Consider the following 25792-nt stretch of genomic DNA (forward strand, 5'->3'; position numbering starts at 1 on the left):
GGGAAGAAACTATTTGGACATTTCCCCAGTTTAATTGTTATACCCTAAGATGGCTACCTTTGTCTTTTTCCCTTAGCTATCCCTGTCCAAGTTTCTTCTCCCCACAAACCCTTAGGGCATTTTTCCCGCCAAACCTTCCCTGATTGGTCCCCAGTTGGTGCAGTGCACCATTTTCCATATATGGTTGTGTCCCCTGATAGGTTCTTTCCATGTTCCTCCCCCTCATTTGCATACCTACCAATCCTGTGCATTGCTCCTCCCTATCTCCGCCCCTAACTCCACCCATATTCCAGAAAGTTCCATGCTCTGTTATATAAGCCAGTGCGCCCCAATAAAGCTTGCTTCTCTGCGTTGACTCCTGACTCGTGTGGACTTCTTCCTTGGGGGATCGTCGCCGGGTCGGGAGCGGGAGGAGCCTTCCCTTGCTTCCAAGGAGGTGGTCTCTCGGGAGCGCCTTCCTCTGCTCTTCGAGCCCTCCTCCTGGGAGCTCTCCTCTCTCCACCGTATCGGTGCGAGAAAACCATCCATCGATAGCAGCCTGCCCCAACATGCCATCTATTCCCACCCTTAAAAAGTGTTGAGGATCCACGCCTGCATTCCCTGGTCTTTGCAATGCTTTCGTTCAACTCACACCTTTACTTTCTGTGTTTCCCCCACTTTTGACCCAGAAAGCTCTCCCCTGTGCCCCTACAGCCTTTTTCTCTTTCGCTCTCTTCATGTCCCTGACCCGGTGCACTGATTCCCATCCTCTGCCCCGTCTCACATCACTTGGTCTCCCTGCTCGGCTCTCAGGCCACCCACCCACCCACCCCTACTTCTCGTTCGCAGTCCTCGTCCGTGTGCTATTTGCCAACATCTCCATCTCCTGGACACAGAGCACACGGCATGTAACTAAACTTTTACCATTTCCTCCTTTCTACAAACGTTATCGACATCTTGTCGTTGATGGGCTTCAAGGACTCCAGGTTGTTAACGGAGGGGTTTTGGTCAGGAGACAAAACCTGGGGATTAACTTTTTAAGGGGTCTTCACAAGGCAGTTGAAGCACCAGAGCCAGCACTTAACAGGATTATGTTTGCCATGCAGAAGTCTCCACCTGCACTGGGATTAACTTACAAATCCGTAAATTAATAAAAATCTTTTATTTCTGACCAATGCAGTTCTGAAAATTTTTCAGCACTCATGCTCCTCCGTACTCCTGTCCCTCCTCTTCCTAGTTACAACCGGGTGTACTTCAAAGAAATCCAATATGCAGCTCACCATTGCTGAGACTAACGAAACACATCAGTATATTTCTGATTTCTTTTTCCTGTCTCAGTGCTGAACTATGTACCAAAATCATATGTTGGGATGTTCCAAAACCAGGAACTCTGACACATGGCTGAAGAAGGAAGCGAGTTCACAATATGGACATTTCCGATCTTCTGCCTCGATTTCTCCCATGAGTTTCAACTGCACATTTGGAGCCGTCAGCAGGGAGACCCTCTCCTGACGCTCGATCCTGGCGTATGGCTTTGCACACCACCGCACAAAATAAACAGGTTTCCACTCAACCCAAAACCCCCACAGCGAATTCCTCCCTGACTCTCCGGCCCTGCGCCTTCTCGGCGCCTGCGCACGCTCCCACCCGCACTTCCCGTTCCGCGTTCTCGTTCCGGTTTCGCGTCCCCTTCCCCGGCTCCCGTTCTCCGGCTCTTATTTCCCGTCCCGCGTTCCCGTCCCGTTCCCCGGCTCCCGTTCCCCGGCTCCCGTCCGGCTGCGCTGCCCGCGGGGGATGGATCGCCCCCGGCGCGGGGCAGGCGGGCCGCGTCCCAGCGCCTGAGCTGCCGTTCCCTGCAGGATCTCGCTCCCTCCGTCGCTCCCGCCATGGAGCAGCCGTACGGCGGGCAGGCCCTGGCGGGCGGCGGCGTGCTGGGGCCCGTGGATGTGCCCAGCCCCCGGTAAGGGCGGCGGGGACTCGGCCCTGCCTCGGGGAGCAGCGGGGCCGCCCCGGGGCTGGGGGGTCCCGGGCCCGCCCGACGGCGCCGTGTGCGAACAGGCCTCTCTCCTTCCGCAGGCTGACGCGGTACATCGTGCTGCTGTGCTTCACCAAAGTTCTGAAAGCCGTGGGCCTGTTTGAGTCCTATGATCTCCTGAAAGCGGTCCACCTCGTGCAGTTCATCTTCGTAGTGCAGCTGGGGTGAGTGTGCACGGGTTGCAGCCCTGCCCCCCACCCTTACAACGTGTTTTGTTTGGGGTGTTCTTTGACAACATCAAGCTTGTACCCTGTGTTGTTCTAGATTACCCGAGAAGGAGAAGGCATAGCAGTGAATCCAGGAAATACTTTGCTTATAGCAGTGGTTCTGCTTCACATCTCTGCTCACTATAATTTCAGTATCTTGGAATGTCTCAAGCTGGACGGGCTGCATAAGGATCATTGAGTCCAGCTCCCTACTCCTTACTGGACTCGTGTGTGACCAAGAGTGGTGTTCAGACACTTCTTGAGTTCTGCCAGGCTTAGTGCTGTGCAACTTGCCTGGGAGCCTGTTTCAGTGACTAGCCACCCTCTCAGAGAAGAATATTTTTATAACATACAGTGTGAACTTCCCCTGGTGCAGTTTTGTTCCATCTCATGCCCTGTCATTGGTCACTAGAGAGAGGTCAGCACCTACCACTCTGCTGCCCATAGCTGTAGGCTGCAGTGATGTCACTCCTCAGACTTCTCCAAGCTGAACAAACCAAGTGACTTCAGCTGCTCCTCCTCTGTCCCTCAAGACCTTTCATCATCTCAGCTTCCCTCCTTCAGATACACTGTAAGAGTCTCATGTTCCCCTTATGTGGAAGTGCCCAAAACTGCACACAGGCCTTTTGGGTGAAGCCACACCTATGCAGTGCAGAGTGGGACAATCAACTGCCTCAGCCAGCTGGTAATTCTGTGCCTGAATGTAAATGCATCTCTGGACTCAGCTGACCATTTTTGCTGCCAGAGCACACTGCTGATTCATACTCAACTTGCCATCAGCCCAGGCGTTCCATGGGGCTGCTCTCCAGCCTTTTGTCCCCTACTGTTTAGTCTTTCCATATGTAAGGCCTCTCTGCCCTCGAGAAACTTGAGAGGTTTTCTTACTTCAAAGTTGGTCCTGCAGTGACAGTGCTGTTGGTCATGATGTGTGATGGTTGCTCCAACTGGTAACCAAGTACCACACAATGGTGCACTCACTTCCCCCATCCTGGGAGGCTGGGGAGGAGAATCATGAGGCACACAGAAAGTAAACTCATGGGTTGAGATAAGAACAGTTTAGTAATTAAAATTAACAAGTTAATAAATTATTAATAGTAAGTGAAAGAATACAGTAATAAAAGTGAGAGAAAAAAACCACAAGAAAAAATACATGTTTAACAATACAACTGTGCACCATGCGGTGACCTGTATCCAGCCTGTCCCCAAACTGTGATCAGACCCCTCTTTGGGTAGTTCCCCCAGTTTATATACTTGGCATGATATTCTGTGCCATGGAATCTCCCTCGGGCCCATTCAGGTCAGCTCTCCTAGCCATGCTTCTTTCCAGCTTCTTGTGTACCTCATTGCTGGCAGAGCGTGGGATACTGAAAAGTCCTTGATTTCAGATAAGCACTAGTGAGAAACAACAAAAAATACTAGTGTGCTATCAACATTATTTTCATACCGAAGCCAAAACACGACAGTGTAGCAGCTACTAAGAAAAAAATGTTCCAAGCTAAAATCAGGACACTCAGGCATGTCCAAATTTCCTTAACAAGCGTGTAGAAGATAAATTTTCTTCTTTATCGTTTGTATTTCTGTAGTTTTTGTGAGTTTCAACTGCTATTTTTCCCTTCTTGAGGCCTAAGGTATAGCAACTGAGAGCAAATATGCAGTAACAGCCTTTGCAGACAGAATCCTTCATATTTACATGATGTGAAGTGGAAGAACATTTATGTAAAAAGCTTGGCAGAGTTGGAACATTTGGAACTCCATTTTTTCTTTTCATTTCAAACTCACATTTAGAACTTCTTTGCTGGCATGTTCCCAAGCACCACAGCCTTTTTGTTCCACATCACTTTTGATTCCAGTTGAAGAAACTGTGTTCTGTGTCTTACCATTTCTAACAGGACTCTATATTCAGCATTCCATATATGAGTAATCCTTTGGGTGTATTTATCTTGCTAATAAAAATCAGAGTATTCTTTCTCCTCGAAACTTCTGAGTTCAGTTATTTTGATTTTTATAAATCACAAGGAGACTCCTCAATAGCCACTCTCTCAAGAACTTGCATTAATAGTTAACCAGAACTGAAGCTCACTCGTCATTGCTGATATCTGACACAAGTAATGCAGCAGGGAAAACAAAACCAATTAATGTGATCAGCTTGGCCTTTTAATGAAAAATTTGTAGCAAAAGCCATTTTGCAAACTAAGCCTGATGTGAGAGACCTAGTTATTTAGAACTGGTTTGGATAAAAAGCTGACTGCTGATACACTAATAGAGAAACTTTCGCCTTTTTAACAGGTCTGCATTTTTTATGATTTTGTTTCAAAAACCATTTTCTTCTGGCAAAGTGGTGACCAAGCGTCAGGTGAGTTGATATATATAATAGTGATTCACATCTTTGTAAGTATTCTTGGCTATGTGGCTCTTGCCAGAAGTGAAAGTAGAACCAAGATTACTTACTGCACTTGGAAGATGTGGTTACAATTTCTAGAATTGTGTAATTAACTCAGTGTCTAAAAAACAATCAGCATTTTTAGCTTTTATCAGCTCCTTTGGAGAGTATAGTGAAAAGATTGGTCCTTCATACAAGCATCTACTGTGAGGACTGGATCTTTCAAAAAGAGCTTAGTCTATTTTGCTAACTTTGGCAGTTGGAAGAGCAGTTTCTGGACTGCCATAGTGTTGAAATGGTCCAGTCTTGTCCCCCATGACAAAGGAGTCGTTTCTGCATGTAATAACCTGCTGATCTAACTGCTCTTCAGACCTTTGTTGAGTTCCCAGTGTCCTGAGGAGTTAGTGTAGGGCCAGGTTGGAACCTGCTGATTTGTAAGAAATAAAATTTCTTCACCTGCTCCGTATTCATCTTGGGTTTATGTAATTGTGTGCACAAAAACTTGATCCAGTGTATGTGCTAAGTAGACAGAATCTGAAGAATAGCCTCATAGTGGTCCGAGTGTCAACTGCTTTCATGATTAGACATGTGTGCCTGAATTTTAAAAATGTGAACAGGAATAAATTGCATCTTTGATTTGAGTTCAGAAAAATCTGTCCCTTTATGGTTTTACTTTTGCTAAAAAATTTAAAATTCTGGATTTTGAAGATGTGTTGTTTGTCATAGGTACTTTGCCTTGTTGCAAAGCACATGTTTTCCCCTCAATTTCTACAGCTACACTGCTAAAAGAATGCTAATAATGGGATAGTTATTTTGAAACTGGAGAAAATTATAATGAAATACCTTTCTTTTGTAGTGGATCAAAATTTTTAAGCATGCTGTTGTTGGATGTATCATTTCACTCTTGTGGTTTTTTGGCCTCACTCTTTGTGGACCACTGAGGTAAATATATATCGCTTGTAAATACTGTTTTTCTGTTGTCATGCTTCCCTGTCTTGCTCCTTTGTGTGGACACTTGATGTATTTTTTTAAATTTTAAATGAATCCTTATACTTTTTGCCGTGAACTCTTGTGCTCACTAAAAACTATGTATCATTTCCATAGAACTGGTAATTTTCTTCAACTAATTCTCTGGTGGAGATGCCGGTAAAATTCTTGATAGTACTTAAACACTTGATGATACATCAAGGTCACTGTCTGTGTTACTGACTGTAGTTTTCATCATTTCCCTAGTCTCATTAATGTAATGCCAACTGTTTGTTTACCTGTTTGGAGTCTGCCTGACAGCCAGTGATAGCAGCTGGTATTCCTGTTACAGGTGACTACAATTAATTTCTACATTAGTTGCAGGGTACTGCTTTATCTTGTCACCCGTGTGCACTGTGTTGGAGTTGGGTAACATTAATGCATACACATAGAGTAAAATCACTTGTGCTGTTTCTTAGCAGTACTGATAAAAGAGTAACATTAGACTTCTAAAAATTAAGGTTAATATATTGGAAAGTATCTTTCCTTAGAGAGAGCAAGGTAAAGCCTTAAGTAATACATTTTATGAAGTTGAAGTTTTATCCTCTGCACAGGAGAAGGCATACCTGAGAGTCATAATATTGTGATTAATTATATTAATGTAGTTAATACTCTAATGCCTTTCTGGATGCTGGCAGACATTCGAAACAGAACCAGTAACTTGGGACCTAGCAGGTTGTATTGCTATGCAGAGAATTGCAGAAGTATTTTGTAAACTTGACAGCAATAATTACTTTCATGTTCTCCTCAGGAAAGCTGTCAATACAAGCTTGTTAATCAGCCTTTGCTGTCTGAAGGAGATAGAGTGTAAGTTAGAATTTCTTATTTTCAGCAGTTATGAGGTTTTGAGGCATAAACTACTAGACCATCAGCACCTCAATAAAAAGGATGTAATACCATGGAACAGGACCTCTTTTTTTTTTCTGGGAGCAGGCAACTGGTTTAGAGGAGGTATTGTAATGGGAATAATACTTCCATCTTAAGCAAGTTAGTGTCTTGTTCTGGTACTAGAAGAAAGTACAATTTAATGTTATCTATAAATGAAAAATTCTAATCTGTTCCTTGAGCTAAGAAGTTCTTGTTTTGTGATATGTCTGGGTGTCTGCAGCTAGATCTACTGCTGGTGAAGGCAAATAGATTTACATTTATCCTTTTGAATTGTTTAAACTTGCTATTGAAATCAGGGAATAAACCTTTTCTGTGTCATTAATTTTAACTGAAATAGTATATATCAAGCTTGTGAGGTCAACTCACTGTGAATGCACCTAGTGTTTTATTTCACTTTTTTATAGGACATTGTTGCTGTTTGAGCACAGTGATGTGGTTGTGCTGTCACTCCTTAGTGTCTTATTCACAAGCTCAGGTGGAGGACCAGCAAAGGTAATTAAAAATCTATTTTACCATTGATAAAAAATAATGAATGCTACAAATTCAAGTGCTACTTTACCTGGAACAACTGTGTCTTGAATCTATGTTCATAGAAAATGTGCTTTTTTTAGTTTAATTTGTGGTGAAATTATAAGATGTACTACTTGAAATAATAGATGTGACATGAAGAAAAACACAGTGGGTGAAGCTGTTGGGGCTGCCTAGCAGATACCTGAGAATTTTTTCTGTTTGTAGGCAGAAAATAACCTTGAGAATTATTTTTGCACTTCAGCATTCTTTGTCATGGGATTTTGAGTTCAAACTGACAAAAGGACATCTGTGCATGTAGTAGTCCTGGGCCTTAGACACTGGATTCCAGCAATACAGTCTCCAGTGCCTGGCCTAGACTCTTCAGTGTGTTTAGCTTTTCACATACTTTGGTTTTTTCTGCCAAGAAGTTCTGTAAGTACTTTCATTTCTGTCTGATGCTGTAGGTGCTGAATACTTACAGCCAGTCTTAATGAGAGACATCTACTTGAGACATGCCTTTGTCTTAAGTCCCAGTATACACACTTTTGCAAGGTGAGCTCTGAATGTACCTAATCAGCCCTAAATGGAATGAGCTTACCCAACACCAAACATTCTTGTCCACTTTCACTCAAAAACAATAACAGCTAGAGGAAGATACCTGATGTCATATATCTGAGGCTAGAGGACTTGCTGTGTAAGAGAAGTCTCACTTTGCTGCCACCTCAGGTTAGGAGTTCTGAAATCTGTCTCCTAACTACACCAGAGTCCCCTAAGCCCTTTCAGGCTGGCCTTAGAGAAAATATGAGTCATCTGCTCCGACACTCTATGCTGACCCCTGCTCAAATTGAGAATCTTAGAGCACCCAGCATGAATATCTTCATCTAGAACAAAGATTTTTTTTTCCAGCCAACCACCCAAAGGGTATCTGTAGAGCTTCAGAGAAGATTAATTGTCATTCTGTATCTTACAGGACCGTGTTTGGCAATTTAGCTGCATATCTTAAGGCAGCAGGAAAAAAAAAGGAGCAATAACCCTGTCTTCTGAATGTTTCAGCTTTATGAAGTGAACTGGTCAGCTGACTTTCTGAAACAAGAATGTGACAACTCTATTAGTATTTTTCAGATGTAGAGCTCAGTGTTTTGCCAAGATGATGAATACCAAAATTGGAGTGGTTTAAGTCTGAATGGAGAGCTGGGATTTCATTGCTGCCTCTGTCCTTTCCCCACAAAAGCACTGCAGAGCTGTTCTTTCTCATAGCTTTGCATAGTTCTCTAGCCTTTTCCTCTGCTAGGAGAGAATTTGACAGTTTGTCCACTAGATCTTGTTTACAGTTCATTTATGATATAAAATGTTAAATCATCAGGCTCAAGTAGCTATGCATTCTGGTAGGCAGAAACTCACCATGAAGAGGAAAGTAATCACACTTGAAGTTCGTAAGATAGAGTCTTCTATCTTGCTACAGTGGTGATGTGTCTTGAGTTACCTGGTTAATCAGAAAACGAGAAAAAATGTGAAGTTATATTGTCAATATCGCTTTCTTTAAAAAAATGGGCATTTCATTTCTGTTTTTATTTCTGCAGTATGCTTACATTGATCAGGAATCGGGGAGGGAGGGGACTGATTCCCAGGATTTTTTAATAGTAATCTGTTACAGCAAATTATAAAAATATTTGGAGTTTTTTGTTGATTTGCTGTCTATTGTTTGTCTTTCTTTACAGACAAGAGGTGCTGCGTTTTTCATCATAGCTGTCATTTGCTTACTACTTTTTGATAATGATGACCTCATGGCTAAAATAGCAGAACATCGTATCCTTTCTTGCTATTTGTAAGAGCAAGTAACTGTTACTACTGGAGCAGAGAGAATATGAAATTGAGTGTACTTGAATTCAATTATAATTTGAAGTGATTCTGAAGAAGGTTTTCAATTGATCATCTCATCATGGTGTAGTGACAAAAAGCAATACATGTAAGGATGGGAAGTAAAAATGAATGAATTGAAAGAACTTCACAAAAGAAGGATAAAAACATGGAATTACAAGTGGTATATTCTGGAACCTTATTGGTTAATTCACTTAGTTTTTCAGTGAGTAGATTCATAGAATGGCCTGGGTCAGAAGGGACCTTAAGAAATACCTGTAAGATTATGAAGGTTAACCATTAACCAGCACTGCCAAGCCCACCACTAAACAGTGTCCCCAAGTGCCACATCTACATGTCTCTTAAATACCTTACTTCCAAGGGTGATGACTCAGCCTGTTCCAATGCTTGACAACCTTTTCCGTAAAGAAATTCTTCCTAATATTCAGGGTCTTTTCTGCCAGGCAGTTTTCCAGCCACTCTTCCCACAGCCTGTAGCACTTCCTGGGGTTGTTTCAACCCAAGGGCAGGATCCACCCCTGGGCCTTATTGAACCTCATAGCACTGGCCTCAAACCACCAATCCAGCCTGTCCAGATCCCTCTGCAGAGCCTTCTTGCCCTCCAGCAGATCAACACTCCCACCCACGTTGCTTACCGGCAGAATGACTGAGGATACGCTCAATCACCTCCTCCAGATCACTGATAAAGATATTAAACCGAGTTGGCTCCAAAATGAGCCCTGGGAAATCCCACTGGTAGTGGGATGGCAGCTGGGTGTAACTCCATTCACCACCACTCTCTGGGTCCACCCATCCAGTCAGTTTTTTACCCAGAGAACAGTGCACCCATCCAAGCCATGAGCAGCCAATTTCTCTGGGAAAATTCTATGGGAAACAGTGTCTAAGACTTTTCTAAAGTCCGTGCAGACAACATCCACAGCTTTTCCCTCATTCACTAGGCAGGTCATCCTGTCATAGAAGATCAGGTTGGTCAGTCAGGATATGCCTTTCACAAACACATGCTGAGGGCTGGGCCTGATACCCTGTTTGTCCTGCACATGCCAACACACCTTAAATTTTAGGTTGCTTACTTCAGCTTTCTATGGTCTTTTGCTACCTTTTCCTGTTCTTTGGTTTAAAAAAAAAATCATCAAATGAAGCTCTTCCTTAATTTTTTTTTAATTTAGCTGAGGGGCATCATGACAGTGCTCTCACCCATGTTCTCTATACAATCATTGCTTTCCTGGGTGTTGCAGATCACAAGGTAAATAACTTGTATTTCAGAAGTTTAATATTTATCTAAGTTTTGTAGGTAAGAATTTCACCAGCTCAGAGCTAATCCAAGCGTAAATAAAACCCAAAATATTGACCATCCCCACCCCATATTGAAACTGAACTAGCGTTGTGATTTTTACATCTTGATTGGAGTATGAGCCACTTCAATGCAGCAAGTCAAACTGTGATCAATCTCTGTAGATGACAAGGACTTTGCTGTACAACATAACTTAGAAAGTCTCATTAAAATTACCATGAAGTATTCTGTCATCAGTATTCTGGATGTTCATAATGCTTTGCATACAAGCCATTTCCTCCTCACTTTTGGGATCTGTATTTTGTTGTTGCTTCCTTACCTTTCCCCAGTCTTTCCTTTACATTAGACTTGTATTTGAAGGCACAGATGCTGATACTTCTCAGTAGTATAGTCCCATTGTAATTGGTGGTATGACTAGCTGATTATCACAGCCTTACTGTGCAGTGTTGATCTGGCTGATTGAGTTGTGTTAGCTTAGTCTTGCTGCTAAAGAGACTGTATTGAGGACTGAAACAGGAAAAAAATACGGAGCAGCTAAGTATTAGTATTAAATGTTAGAAAGATGGATTAATGGTGCACAAAAGCAAGTGTGATCTGAGGGAGATAAGATGCTGTGTATCTTGTGATTCATGTATAGAACAATTTTGAAAGAAAATATTGTGAAGAAATATGATATGGTGTGATTAAAGTTCAGTAGATGAATAGATTATGAAAGGTTTAGAGGCCAAGGTGATGTGAACCTCTGGGGGTTTATGTATGCCTTCAACATGTTTTTGATAGTGGAAGATGGGAAAACAAGCTTTGTGTGATTTTTCTTTTTCCTCATATGTTAGCTACTATTTCACTGCTGCTGTATGCCAATTAACATTATTGAGAGTTTTAAAATTAAAGTCATATTATATTAGGCTGTTGCGAATAATGCTAAGGTATAACCATATTACTGTTTCTAATTAGATCAACAGTTTCAGGAAATATCCTGTCTTTGGCTTTTGTTGCTAAGTTAAAGAAAGCACATATAATCTTTTCTCTATGTCAGTGCCATTGTGGTTGGAGTGAGGGCTTTGGCTCTTAAGAAATACTAACTGGTTCCCCTTGTGTTTCCAGGGCGGAGTACTGCTCCTGGTACTGGCACTGTGCTGTAAGGTTGGTTTTCACATGGCTTCCCGAAAACTATCTGTAGATGTAGGTGGAGCCAAGCGTCTTCAAGCTTTGTCTCATCTTGTTTCTGTCCTTCTGTTGTGCCCATGGGTCGTTGTCCTATCTCTGACAACAGAGGTAAGATAACAAGTACAAAGATAAATAATTTTTGAAATGCTTGCAAAGTGAAGTTTAAAATTTCCTTTAAAATATCTTTAAAATTACCAAAGTTGGTTTATTTTTGTAGTAAGCTCTATTTGAAATTTTTTCTTTATGTTTTTCTTATATATTTTGATTTTTATCTGTGTGATACCTTAATTTCCTATTTTGTGTGATAACTTTATTTCATCCTTGTAGCTCAGATACTGGATCTTGGGTTTATCAACTAATATTGCACAAGTATTAATGACTATATAAATACAGGACTCTTTTATCCCTAAGGAGTAGATTATTTATTGCATTTTAAAAACACGCTTGTTATGACCAAATGCATAGGCAGAGTATGGCATTGGGAGCATGGCATTGCATGTGACATTGCTCTTAAGAACATGAAAGTATTTAATATCAGGTACTGTACTGCATTTTAGATACATGTCTCTATCTGGAATGATGGTTTTATATGATAAATTGAAAGCATAAAAATATTTATGTTTTGATGGATTACTGAAACCAATAGTCATTCAAGTGAACTACATTTCATCCTATATATACCATCACATCTCAAGGTGAGCAGTCCTGTTTAAAATTTATTTTTTGTTGCAGAGTAAAGTAGAGTCTTGGTCTTCTCTCATCATGCCTTTTGTAACAGTCATCTTTTTTGTTGTGATCCTGGATTTCTACGTGGAGTCCATATGCTCTGTGAAGATGGAAGCTTCCACATGTGCTCGATACGGATCCTTTCTTATTTTCATTAGTGCACTGCTTTTTGGAAACTTTTGGACACATCCAATAACAGACCAGCTTCGAGCTATAAACAAACCACCACACCATGAAAGCACAGAGCATGTTCTTTCTGGAGGGGTGGTAGTGAGTGCCGTCTTCTTCATTTTATGTACGTATTCCTATTTAAACTCTTAATAAATCATTTGTACCTATGACTGGGAAGCCAATCAGAAAGTCTTTGGTGTGCAGAATTCTTTTGGATGAGCTTTTATGGATCCTTTAATAAGAAAGCCTGTAACATTTTACTCTTTTACTGTCTGTCTATGAAAAAAAGAGTAATATATCTGTTGTGGAATTGATGATCTAGTCTTACAAGCAATGAATTCTAACGATAAACCTCAAGATGAAGTTGACAATCACTTTGCTGCCTGCAAATTTCATGTAAACTTTGATTGCTGATTCGACTCATTATAAAATAGCTGTGAAGCTTGAAAATGGCAACAAACACTTCAATGCTTTCCTTGCAGCCGCCAATATCCTGTCCTCCCCCTCCAGGAAAGGGCAGAAGGGTACCCTTATTGGCTATTCCCCTGAAGGCACTCCTCTATATAACTTCATGGGTGATGCATTACAGCAGAGCTCTCAGTCACTGCCACGGTTTATTAAGGAGTCACTGAAACAAATTCTTGAGGAGTACGATTCTAGGCAGATCTTCTACTTCTTGTGCCTAAATCTGGTAAGTGCATGTTTTTTTCTCCAAATGCAATCATAGTAGTGCATACATAGTATAGTGAAAAGAGTTATTCTTTAAAAGAGACCTTTGATAAGAGTAGTTCAGTTAGACACTAAGTTAAAATAGAAGATTCTTAAGCTAATCTTACAGTAAGGGGCAGGTCGCTTTGATTTGTTATCACAGGGCAGCCATAGTTCTATGTGTAACTGTTACACCAGTAGCTAAGTACTTGTGTGATGGTTGACATACCTCAATGTTGCTAGGAGAAAAGCTGAAACTAAGGCCTTTAAGGATGGGGACAACAAAATAGAAGGTGTGGAATTGATTAGTGTAATTTTGGAGTAGGCTGGTTTTATGTCTAGCTTCTCTCTTTCTCGAATAGGAAAATACAACACAGCGAGATTGATAGTGTTGCCTAAAATCAAGAAAAAAAACTTTTCAGACATTAGTATAGATAAAATAGAGAGCAGTTCTTTAATGAAAGCTTTATGGTGCACAAAGTATACAGGTGCATATGCACAGTATAATAGGATTCTTAGAAATCTATAACACTACTATCAAATGAGTACATCCAACCAGAGAACTTTTTACCCCTGGTACCACCCTGGTACCATCCATCTTGTCTGTTGAGAAGACAGTTGAACACAATTCAGGAATGTGGCACAAACTGTGAGAAACTATTAGAAACTGTTACAAACTCTTAGCTGCTACCTCTAGTGTGAGAAACTATAGAGCTATATAAAAATCTACAAATATAAAAATATTAAAATCTACAATTATATAAAAATCGAAAGGCATCAATAGAACCTTATTTGCAAAGATCTCTCCTCATTCTTTGGCAATTATCCAAGAAAATAAGGGGAGAAACTTGAAGTGTCCATGATAATTTTATGAAATTCCCTTATGGAATATGAAAGGTAGAAAAAAAGCTTTTAGGCAGATGAATTAATAATAGTAAATTGTTCAGGGAAAATATATATTAAAAATATTTCCTTTTGTATCCTTCTCAAAACTAATTCCTAAGATTTAAACAGTCAACTTAGTGGTGAAGAAAATGTTTACATAACAGATTTATAGACAATATTGCTTTAACACTACTAATACATCAGATCAGAGGTCTTACATTGTTCAATGACAAAATGCTTAAAATTTTGTCTGCAGAACATCAGTTTAAAATGCTAAATAAAAACTTAAATTTACTCTTGTAGAGGGTTGTTTTCTAAAGTGCAAGGCTGTAAGGAGTGTAAATTCAAAAATGTGTCTTCGTAGACTTGGAAAGTATCACTTTTATTTCACTGGAGGAGAGAAAAAGTGGTCTAGAAATATTCTGAACAATACCTTTGAAAAATATCAGGTGTTCTATGAAAAGCATTTCCTGGTAGCTACCAAAACATTAACGTACAAGTTAATATGTGAGGAAAAATTCAAACTCTGCTTTGTTTTAGGCTTTCACTTTTGTGGAGCTTTTTTATGGAGTATGGACCAATAGCCTTGGTCTTATTTCTGATGGATTTCACATGCTTTTTGATTGTTCTGCATTAGTGATGGGGCTTTTTGCAGCACTGATGACAAGATGGAAAGCAACTCGCATATTTTCCTATGGGTATGTATACTGGGATTTTAAGGACTATTGGAAACTAACTTTACTTGCTCATTTTCAAAAGTAAAGTGTTTTGGATGTTTTACTAATGCATGCTTCTGTAGGTTTTTTGCTGTGTCTCTTCTGTTCTATATGGGCTCGTGCTATTCACTTCTTACCCCTGCAAAAAAATGTGTCTGAAATGTAATTTTCATTTATCTCCACAAGTAAAACTTCATCACTGTGAATAATTTTTAGGAATTATCTCATTCTATATATGCATTTATGTCAAACAAAAATATATGTTAAAAGTTAATGTTCATATGAGGATTTAGATTCTGCTGAAGTAATCAAACTTTATATGCTGGCATAGCAGTTTAACAATTTGAAGCCCTGAATGGGCAATATATATGAAAAAAACATTTTTAGTTCTTTATTCTGTTGGAGTTTGGACAGTTGAAAACTGGCAACCTCTTGATCAAAAATAAATAACTCAGAAATTGAGACATTATTTTATGGAATTGAATAAAATATTGTATCGATCTTAATGCTGTTGTAAATATAAATTTTTTGTTATAACTTTGACATTTGTTCAAAATACCCATTTTTCACTCTATAAAAAGTGCATATGTTTGCTTTCAGGTATGGACGTGTAGAAATTCTCTCTGGATTTATTAATGGCCTCTTTCTGATGGTGATTGCTTTCTTTGTGTTCATGGAATCGGTGGCTAGACTGGTGGATCCTCCAGACATAGATACAAACATGCTCACTGTAAGTTTTGTCTTCTGTTTGAATGTAGTTTTGCAGTTAATGGTTCATTTATGTCTGTCTCTGGGGTGACCTCACTGAGTCCTTCCAGGGACTGAAAGGAGCCTACAAGAGAGCTGGAGAGGGACTTTTCATCAGGGCATGGAGTGACAGAACAAGGGGGCATGGCTTTAAACTGAAGCAGGGTAGGTATAGATTAGATCTTGGGAAGAAATTCTTTACTGTGAGGGTGGCAAGGCACTGGCAGAGGTTGCCCACAGAAGTTGTGGATGCCTTGTCCCTGGAAGAGTTCAGAGGCCAGGCTGAATGGGGCTTTGAGCAACTTGGTCTAGTGAAAGGTGCTCAGCCCATGGAAGGGAGTTGGACATAGATGGTCTTTAGCATCCCTTCCAACCCAAATCATTCTGCGATTCTATCAAAGTTGCAAACTCAAGAGATCTAAACTCTGCCTTGACTTATTATAACAGATCATTTTGAAGTGCAAACTACATCTAATTTTAAAATATGAAAATATATACGGTTGAATGTAGTTTAATAGTAACAGTCAAGTGCGTTTTTTTCCTAAGATATTGGAGCTCTAATCTTTAGATGATGGTCTAGCTACAATAAAATATACTATGGAAATAGTCTGTACCAGACTAAACTTGCTTCTACTGTTACATATACCAATGTCAATTATTACAGAAAAAGATTTTAAAATACTGAACTAAGAGATTAGTATCTGAGAAACCTCAAAAATGAGTGAGAATCCACAACATTATGCAGAGTGTGTTACTATGACAGTTGTTGTTACGGTAAAATCAAAAGTGAGCAATTCAGATCTATAGAAAAACCCTGTGAGACTTAGCTATCAGCCAGAAGCAGCAAGGAGCTCGGCTGCTGCTGGTGGTTTACTCCCCAAGAATTCACATAGTGGGAGTTCACAGGACTATGCAGGTGCATGAAAATAGCCAGGATGAAATAATAGAAACATGGGACTTGTGAGAGATAGGTCCTAACCAATTGAAGTATCTAGCGTGATGGTGTGTAACTTTTAGCCAATAAGCTGTAGTCTTAACCCTAAATAAACTGTGTGCTATGTGTAATAAAATGTCTTCACTATAAACTTCATAAGCTTGTTGGTGAAGTCCTTTGTCTCCGCCGAAAATAGTTTACTTTAAGTCATGATGGTGTGCATAGCTGATTTTAGCTATACTTGTCTTCTGACCCTCCATAGCTTCTTCAGAGGCTCCCCACTTTATTTTTCAAGATTCAGTCATTTTCTTTCTAATACAATAGTTCATTTTCTTCAAATAGTTTTTTCTGTTATGGAATTCTGCGAATCCAAGCCTTTATTGATTACATTTAGAGCTTCACTTGTTTTCTCTCCCACATATACATATATACATGAATTTGTGCTCTCTTGCACTCTTCTATAACAAAGAGAAAAAAATTTTTGTAGGCACAATGAGAAATGTGTGTTCCTGAAATCAAGGCTTGATTTTTATTTCTGCTTTCTTTTTGATCTTAAACATTTGCTTCAGTTTCACTACTGATCTTGTTTCCAGGAGGGTGAACAGATTACTCTCTCTTCATGAGCACAGTCTGCATAGCCGAGGAAAGGTCTAATAACCCCTAAGCTGGACTTGTTCAACTCCTTTATTATTAGCTGGAATTAGTCTTACCGCTTTTCTAGTTTTTCAAGAGAAAAACAGAAAATAAAGCAGCCAGATAAAAAGCACAGTTCAACCATAAAGTACTAGTGGCTGTCTTAAGTACGATTTTAATAACTGTGTGTGTCTTAGATATAATAAGAAATTGCATTTTTATTTTTCTTGTTCTGGCAAGTGAAAGCAAGGCAAAGCTTGTATTCAAACGACCATATCTCTTTTTGAAAGGAAATAAAATTGATCAGACTTTCATAAACAAAATTTGATACCTTGTCTTGATCTGTGAATACTGTGTTTTCATTTGGGTGGTGGTTATTGGGTAGGGTTTTTTTGGAAGGTTGATGAGAGGTGAATTTTTTTGAAAGGGGAAGAAAACTTCCTTAAAACCAGCTCATATAGTAAAAGGAATATGATGATGAATCCATATTAGAATAATTCTTCTGTTGCTGTCAATGATTCCACAGTTTTTCTTAACTGAGTGCATGCTGGTTTTGGTCACCATGTTCTAGAAAATAAATTTGATCGCCTGGGAGGGTGCAGAGTTAAAGATTTTTTTCCCTCTCACAGCCAGTCTCTGTCGGAGGGCTGATCGTAAACCTTGTTGGTATCTGTGCCTTTAGCCATGCACACTCCCATGGCGCTTCTCGGGGAGGTTGTCACTCACATGATCACAGCCATTCTCACCACGGGCACAGCCACAGCCATGGGCACGGCCATTCCCACGGTGACCATGGGCACAGCCATGGACATTCCCACGGGTCTTCTGGAGGAGGCATGAATACCAACATGCGAGGCAAGTATAGATTACTGAATCGTAAAGATGTGTGCAGTTTCCAGCAGACTCTGAAGATTTTCAGAATCATACCCAATGCTGTGCATCAGTCATTCCCTGGTAGTGATCTGACAGCCTTTAAATGTGCTAGACAGGAATTGCTCAAACCGTTGATGAACTTAACATAGAGAAACTTAACTTGAAATGTTTCTTTGCATGGCTTTCTTAGATGTGGTCAATACCAAAGGATCAATAAAAAGCAGTAATCTGCAGTCTTCACTTATACTAATGAGTGGTCATTGTAAACCTTACTCGATAAGCCTAAAATCCTTGTTTCTAAGTTCAACCTGGAAATGAAAGTACCAATCTGTACTTTCTGTACCGTGCTTCTAGCTATCATGTGGCAGCTGGTTGTAAAAACACTGGGGTGGTATTAAGAAGCAGGAGAACAAAGGCAGACTAGCAATCTAGAATATGCTTTTATTTGTGATTCAGAAGATAAGGTGGTAAAGATAAAACTTTCTTTTTCAAATCTGAAATCATAAGCTAACGAAGAAGGGCAATATATATGAATGCAGCATCAAATTTTCTCCCTAGTAGTTCAAAAGAAGTTTTTTGCCAACTGTCCAGCTTTTAAGAAAAAAAATATATAAAGGAATGGTGGGGTTTGTGTAAGCTTGTCAGGATATTGTGAATAGTCTATATTTCATTGCTTATTTTATGTCCTAATTCAGTTGGTTATCCTGATATTCATACTCATTATGTCTGTTGTTTCTGTGAAGTTTTCTTATACTCATGGTTCAGTATTCTTTAAAATTCTGACTCTGAACTAGTACTAACATTACAAATGGTTAGAGGGTATTTTTCTATGCTTATTGAGTGTATGTTGAGAATGAGTCCACAGTGAAAGCAGTATAAAGTATGAAATTCCTAACAGTAGCAGAAAGACAATATTCTTGTAAAACTGGAGCAGAATTGGCATACAAAAACTGAACAATACATTAATATGTGTCCACATTAGCAGATCAATGCATGTACACCGATTTTTTTTTCTCTATTAAGGATCAGTAGGTCTCTCTGTAGAGAGATGGTTATGCTATATAGTACAAATCCCACTAACAATTTAAACACTGTTCACATTTAGTTTAATCTGTAGATGCCTAACTAGATCATTGGCCTATAGAGTAAAAGTTGGTTTTACATTAATTTTTGTGTATTTTGCCACAGGTTAGGCAGGCAGAGGATATTAGCTTGAGGATATTTAATAAGCCTTATTATATTTCTCCTATTGAATATGCACATACACTTTAGACAGAACTGTTAATCACTTAATTTATTTTATTTTCAGGTGTATTTCTGCATGTGTTAGCAGATACTCTTGGAAGTGTTGGTGTTATCGTATCCACAATATTCATTCAGCAATTTGGATGGCTCATAGCTGATCCACTCTGCTCTCTCTTTATTGCTACACTGATTTTTCTTAGTGTTATCCCACTGTTGAAAGATGCCTGTCAAGTGCTTTTGTTGAGGATACCCTTGGAACAGGAGAAAGATCTGCATGCTGCTTTAGAAAAGGTACCATTCTAAATATTTTCATATACAACATAAAAAGGTCTAACTGTTTTTAATAATTATTAAACTCAAGTAGTTCAGTCTGACAGCTTCCATTGTCTTAGACAGCTTGATGTCTCAAGTTGTTTAAAATCTACTTTGCAGAGATGTGACAAGAGTAGCAGTTCTACTGATAAAAGTTGTTTTTCAGATAAAAAGACTTGCGCTGTTTTTTGCTTTTATGGATAGCCTGTGATTTCAGAGAAGTATGATAAAAGTGTGGGAAAGATATTTAATACAAAGAAAGTAACATGGCAGTTCCCTGAACCTTGCAGCCTTTTTAAACTTGAACAGTTCAGGTTATAGGATTATATCACAAGCCTGTAATTTTAGGTGTCCTGATTTGTCCATATCATGAAGGGCATGCTGGTTCACATTAGGATGGCAAAAGTTAAGCTGCTTTTGCTAATTACTTTCTCATTCTCATCTGTTCTCTTCTGTCTGCTTCAGTACAGCATCTGCTTTGAGGTTGTACTTGGTCTTTGCTGTCAGCTCATTTTAAGTTCCTGCATGAAATCATAGTGCAGACCTCAGTGTAGAGAACTCCATTCTGTAAAACAATTTGTTAAAAGTTCTTTAAGAATACCATCAGCTAGAGGCTTCAAGGAAGACTATCCTGATGGTGTGCTATGAGTTACCAGAGTGGGAAACATGTTTTTTCTGCATAAGAAAGAAAAGAACAAATGGAAGTTATCCAGGAGAGACTTCTGTAGTGAAAGGAAAGTGAGGTGCAGAGTGTGGTTTCACATTTTTATGAGGGAAGTAATTCTAGGAAGCTAGAGAAAATGAAGTTACTTTTTGAAAACAAAGAGCCATTCATTAAAAGATAATAGAAAAAGCATTTTAAAGAATACATCACAATAAAACAATCATTGACCCTAGCCAGCAGCCAGGCATCCCTACAGCAACTTGCTCATCCCTTCCTTTATGACCACTATCACTGCCAGTGGGACAGGGGAGCACAAGCAAGAAAACCCTGGAAACAATATAATTTTACCAGGTAAAGAAAGGGGGAAAAATACAATGTACCACTTTCCACCAGGAGACTGATACCCAGGCAGTCTCCAAGCAACAGCCACCTTGGAAGCTGAAATTCTCTCTTCTTCCTGTACCCCAGTTTGTACTGCTGAGCATGGCATTATATGCCATGCAGTGTCCCTGTGGGCAGCTTGGGTCAGCTGCACCAGCTGTGTCCCCTCCCTACTTCTTGCTCACCCCACAGCCTATGCTCTGGAGCAAGGGCAATGTGGAAAAAGTAGAAGGCCTTGACAGTGCCAAATACAAAAGAGAACGACTCAACAGTTCAGGAATAGCCAAAACATTGGTGTGTTATCAAAATAGTTTTAGGCAAAAATCCAAAACACCGTGCCTAACCAGCCACTGTGAAAAACCATCCCAGTTAGACCCAGCTGCTAAACAGTGAAGTAACAGGTGCTCTAGAAATGGTAGGAGCCCAACTAGCATTCTGGTTAGCCTGTCCATGTATGTTCCTGTGATCTGCACCCTAAATTAGGGATTTTTTTTCTTCATCCTGTTACACGTTGCACTCTTCTGGGGTATTCATTTAGTTTGACTTGTACCTTCTAATATTTGATAGTAGTAGCAAGGTGGCTTTTCAATGCTAGATATTTATGAATATGGCTTAGCTGAAAAGCTGCTATGCTACACAGCTTTGTTTCCGTATGAAATATTATCTACCAATATCTGTGTACATACACAATTTTAAAATGAGATCTTAATTGTTGCTAATGTAATTTCTTTACAGATTCAAAAAATAGAGGGAGTCATATCCTACAGAGATCCTCATTTTTGGTGTCACTCTGCAAGTGTTCTAGCAGGCACAATACATGTACAAGTGGTATCAGATGTGATGGAACAGAGAATTGTACAGCAGGTAAGATGCAAAGTTTTTGGAGTCTAATCTCTTAATTTCCTAGTTCGTGGCCCTTTTTCAGTCACAGGCTGAAGTTTAAAGCTGTCATGTGTGATTTTTTTGTAGCTATCCATTAATGTCTCAGAGCTGGTCTCTAACACTGTACTGCCCCTTGTCTTCTAGCTTGGAATCAGCTGCACAAAGAGTTGTTTGCTAGAACATCTGCCAAAACACTCACTGTTGAAAGTGGCACTACATCTGCTCTGAGAAGAGGAGGTGGAAAAATAAGCCTGCAAAACATGCAGTAAAGAGTAGGGATATCTGGGTGCTAATCATTAGTTTATAACTGGATTACCACTACCTACCTGCCTTGGTTTTTTTTTTTCCTTAAAAAGATGCATATCACGTTATGCAGGACACTGAGAATCACTTCCTATGCAGAAGTTGCAAATCCATACCCTCTGAAGCTAGTCTTTGCTTTGCTTTACAGAAAATTGAGTTCTTGGTCAGAATCAGCTAGGTTGGAAAATATCTCTGACTGAGATCATCAAGTCCAACCTTTTGACCCAATACCACCCTGCCTTCTAGACCATGGTACTAAATACCACATCCAGGCTCTTCTTAAATACCTCAGGAACAATGACTTACCACCTCCTTGGTGGTAGCCCATTCCAATGCCCAATCACTCTGTAAAGAACTTCCTCCTGATGTCTAACCTAAACCTCCCCTGGTGCAGCTTAAATCTGCAGTCTTGTCCCACTGCTGGTTGCCTGGGAGAAGAGACCAATCCCCATCTGGCTACCAGTTCCTTTCAGGTAGTTGTAGAGAGTGATGAGGTCCTCCCTGAGCCTCCTCTTCTCCAGGGTGAACAACCCCAGCTTCCTCAGCCATTCCTCTTAGGACTTGTGCTCCAGTCCCTTCACCAGCCTCATTGCCCTTCGTTAGACATGTTCCAGCACCTCAATGTCCCTCCTAAACTGAGAGGCCCAGAGCTGGACACAGTACTCAAGGTACTCAGCCCCACCAGTGCTGAGTACAGGGGAAGAACCACTTCCCTGGTCCTGCTATCACACTATTCCTGTTACAGGCCAGGATGCCATTGGCATTCTTTGCCACCTGGGCACACTGTTAGCTCATGTTCAGTTTTCTGTCAGTCAGAACCCCGAGATCCTTTTCTGCCTGGCTGCTCTTCAACCACTCTGTCCTGAGCCTGTAGTGCTGCATGGGGTTGTTGTGGCCAAAGTGCAGGACTCAGCACTTGGTCTTGTTGAACATCATACCACTGGATTTGGCCACTTATCCAGACTGTCCAGGTCCCTCTGCAGAGCCTTCTTGCCTTCCAACAGATCACCACTCCCCACAACTTGATATCATCTGCAGACTTGCTGATGTTCGACTCAATCCCCTTATCCAGGTCATCAGTAAAGATGTTGAACAGGTCTGAGCCCAACACTGATCCCTGGGGAACACCAACAGTGACCAGCTGACAGCTGGATGCAGCTCCATTCACCAGCACTCTCTGGGCCCGGCCCTCCAGCCAGCTGCTAACCCAGCACAGAGTGCCCTTGTCTAAGCTGTGGGCTGTTGGCTTTTCCAGGAGTATGCTATGGGAGATGGTGTCAAAGGCTTTGATGAAGCAATAATTATGATAGCGGTTTTTTTTCCTCTACAGCATTTCAGAGCCAGAATACTGCAAGTTAATGTGAGATACTTATGAAGTGTAATGCTCATGTTAACCATACCCTTCTATTCAGGTCACAGCAATTCTGAAAGATGCTGGTGTAAACAACTTAACTGTCCAAGTGGAGAAGGAAGCTTATTTTCAACATATGTCCGGACTCAGTACAGGATTTCAGGATGTTCTTACAATGACTCAGCAACTAGAATCCATGAAATACTACAAAGATGGTACTTACATCATGTGATACAAAGTTGTATTCTCTAAAAGAGGTGTTAAGTGGTGAAGCTATTAGGTTCCATATTTGTATTTTTGCCAGGAGATCTTGCACATACATGTACAGAAAGAAATGTACTATATATTTGAATTTTTTAAGTGCAGTATCTTTATTAACTGGATAAAAATGCTTTTATAAAGGAAATAAGGACTTGAGTACTTGCTGCATATGTAAAAATAATTGACATCTGAAATACTGTACTTTATTAAACAGAAGTCTTGCAACTTGTAGATGAGCATGGATATATTCCATACTTTCTCTTAAGTGTGGAACACTGTATTGCAATTTGTTGGCATTTGGAAATGGAATTAGCTTCTACTGGAATGCAAACATGGATCAACTGGAAAATATTTTTCTTTCTTTCAAGTATAGCTTGAAGACACTTTGAATGAAAAAAGTACTGGTTTATTATGGGGAGTAAAAATCATGAAGCCATTTGTTTTGCATTCGGTGTTAGATAATGGAAGAGTACAGTTTTTATGCCACCCTGACACCCAATCCCGTCAGATCTCGGAAGCTGAGCAGGATCAACTCCAGTTAGTATGTGGATGGGAGACCTCCTGGGAATACCGGGGACTGTAGGTTCTAGTCCTGAGGACTTCACTGTCACTGTCCAAGCTCGCTCGGCTGTGGCAGATGGACCTTAGGAGTTAAAGTGTGGGGCCAGTTCTGCGCATGCTGTGCCTCACCTAAAACATCCACTGTGCAGGCTGGAAGGGCACACCCACATGGGGAGAGCTTTTCCCGCATCTTCATTCGCAAAGTCTGGCCACACTATATACAATACAGTTTTTATAATGTGTCTAGACATACAAATCTGTTTTCTAAACTGAATGCACAGAGCAAATAGATGTTACCATTTTACATTTGTATCAAATTATTTTTTAAGGAGAGACATGCACAAGTTAACAGTGAGAAATTGGGAGGGGGGGGGGAAATGAAGACACTTTTCTCTTTCCTGGCAAGATTCAGAATCATAACTCAAACCACTCTGTCAAAAAAATCTTTTGTACCTTTTCTATTAATAACTGCAAATGCAACAGTTTGAAGTCTAAAAGTGATTAATCAGACAGCATGCTAGCACTCAGCTAAACTTCACCTGTCAAGATACATTATCCTGTCGTTTACTTGATTTTTTTAATTACACCATGACATAGCTGCAGATGTACTGTAACCAACTATACTTTTGTGTATTACCCAAGGACGCAGTCCAGATTTAGAATGCTACACTGTGACACTAGTCTGGGACTTGGCAAGTTGCCAACATGAACACTAAATTGAGACTTCTTAACTGGAAGTGAAAGAGTGTGTTTAAGAAAGTATTATGTGTGTTGTCATTACTGCAAAGAAAACAAATCTGTGTCTTTAGTGAATTCCTGCCACCAGGTTACTTCTCCAGAGGTAATTATCCTTTCATCTGTTCACAGGCTTCCTGTGCCTCCTTTTCTGCTTTTCTGCAGCTATTAAATATTTTCCTTGGAATTCAACAAATCAAGAATGTTAGCAAGAATGAGTATGTCTTCCATCATCCCATGTATCATGTCAGTATTATTTTGTCACTGTTTTCTTGTCTCTGGTAGTCAGTGATTCCTGAGTACCGTTATAATAACATACTTAATGCTAGTGGAGTGGGAGGATGAAGTGATGTACGAACTACCTAATCAGATCAGATTTACCAGGAATGCAGGTTGAAATGTCCATGAGCTATTGTTTCTCTTGTGATTAGGATTGTTTATACAAACTGAGTGGTTTGTTTTGTAAATCCTACGTGAGTTTGTTCCTTTGTGATGTGTTGAAATGTCATCGACTGTACAAGACTGACTTGAAAAACTGTGGTCGGAAAGTTTCTAGAAGTTGCAAATGCGTGTCCAGTGATGAAGATTCCACAAATCAGTGCAGTCATGTCTCAGGCCAGTGCTTCAGAGCCAGCAGCCTTCTCAAAGCTGGATCCCGTTTTCTGCCTGTTTATGCATTTGGCAGTGCTTTGTTCACCTTGCCTCCTCCAGAAGGCTCAGCACTTGAATAGCGGTGCTACAACTATGCTCAGCCTGTGAATAGGGTGGATCTTTTCGTTTTGAAAACCATTCTTAAACAAAAAGCTTTAGTTAATATTTAGATGTGCCACTCCTGTTTTGAGGTTATTGTACTAGACTAGACAGTATTTCACTAAACCCCATTGTGACAGGAAGATGAAAAGGGGCAGGGGGGAGGGGAGGTAATTCTATCTTTTCAGATCATTAGGTTGACATAATTGAAAAGCCTGTGTCCTTGCCACAACTTCCTCAGCAAATGCCGATTTCCTACTTCAGCTGCTAGCAGCAGAATCTAATACAAATCAAGGTGGCTGGGACCATGATCATGGCAAGTGGAGAGGAGCTCGTACCTGGATACTTGACAGGCAAGTGCAAACCTGCATGTTAGCTTGTGTTTGGCAGGTTTTTGTATGATACTTGACACACATGCACGGTGTTTTTCCTGGCTGCCCTGGCAGGAAGGCAATGGCAATAAACGTCTATCTTATAAACATCTATCTATCTTAAATTTATTTAATCTGGCAATAATCTTCTAAAGAAGGTTTCAGGTTCCCTTCAAGATCTGTTGGAACTGTGCAGGCTTTCAAATCACAGATGTAGGCCAGT

The 25792-nt window shown here is 40.2% G+C and overlaps 1 protein-coding gene across 6 annotated transcripts; it reads left to right on the forward strand.

The window, feature by feature from the left end:
* Positions 1-1643: 1643 nt before the first annotated feature.
* Positions 1644-25783, forward strand: SLC30A5 (solute carrier family 30 member 5). 6 transcript variants are annotated; one of them, XM_071579965.1, is made up of 18 exons: positions 1644-1939; positions 2056-2178; positions 4507-4573; positions 5457-5542; positions 6919-7006; positions 8743-8830; positions 10069-10145; positions 11298-11468; positions 12093-12381; positions 12740-12948; positions 14391-14548; positions 15167-15296; positions 17510-17735; positions 19063-19289; positions 21091-21219; positions 22953-23106; positions 24581-24694; positions 25440-25783. In XM_071579965.1, exons 1-17 carry the CDS (start codon positions 1866-1868, stop codon positions 24655-24657), a joined length of 2373 nt encoding a protein of 790 aa, XP_071436066.1. In that variant the 5' UTR covers positions 1644-1865; the 3' UTR covers positions 24658-24694; positions 25440-25783. The 6 variants fall into 6 exon arrangements, with proteins under 6 accessions (XP_071436066.1, XP_071436067.1, XP_071436065.1 ...); XM_071579966.1 differs by having other exon boundaries at positions 25463-25783; XM_071579964.1 differs by having other exon boundaries at positions 24581-25782.
* The last annotated feature ends 9 nt before the right edge of the window (positions 25784-25792 follow it).

Source organism: Pithys albifrons, chromosome Z, assembly GCF_047495875.1.
Source record: "Pithys albifrons albifrons isolate INPA30051 chromosome Z, PitAlb_v1, whole genome shotgun sequence".
Classification (NCBI taxonomy): domain Eukaryota; kingdom Metazoa; phylum Chordata; class Aves; order Passeriformes; family Thamnophilidae; genus Pithys; species Pithys albifrons.

Coding starts and splice junctions, on each gene's coding strand:
- SLC30A5 (XM_071579965.1), top strand. CDS start 1,866: ATGGAGCAGCCGTACGGCGGGCAGGCCCTGGCGGGCGGCGGCGTGCTG. Junction 2,179..4,506: donor ATCTTCGTAGTGCAGCTGGG/GTGAGTGTGCAC, acceptor CCTTTTTAACAG/GTCTGCATTTTTTATGATTT. Junction 15,297..17,509: donor TAGATACAAACATGCTCACT/GTAAGTTTTGTC, acceptor TCCCTCTCACAG/CCAGTCTCTGTCGGAGGGCT.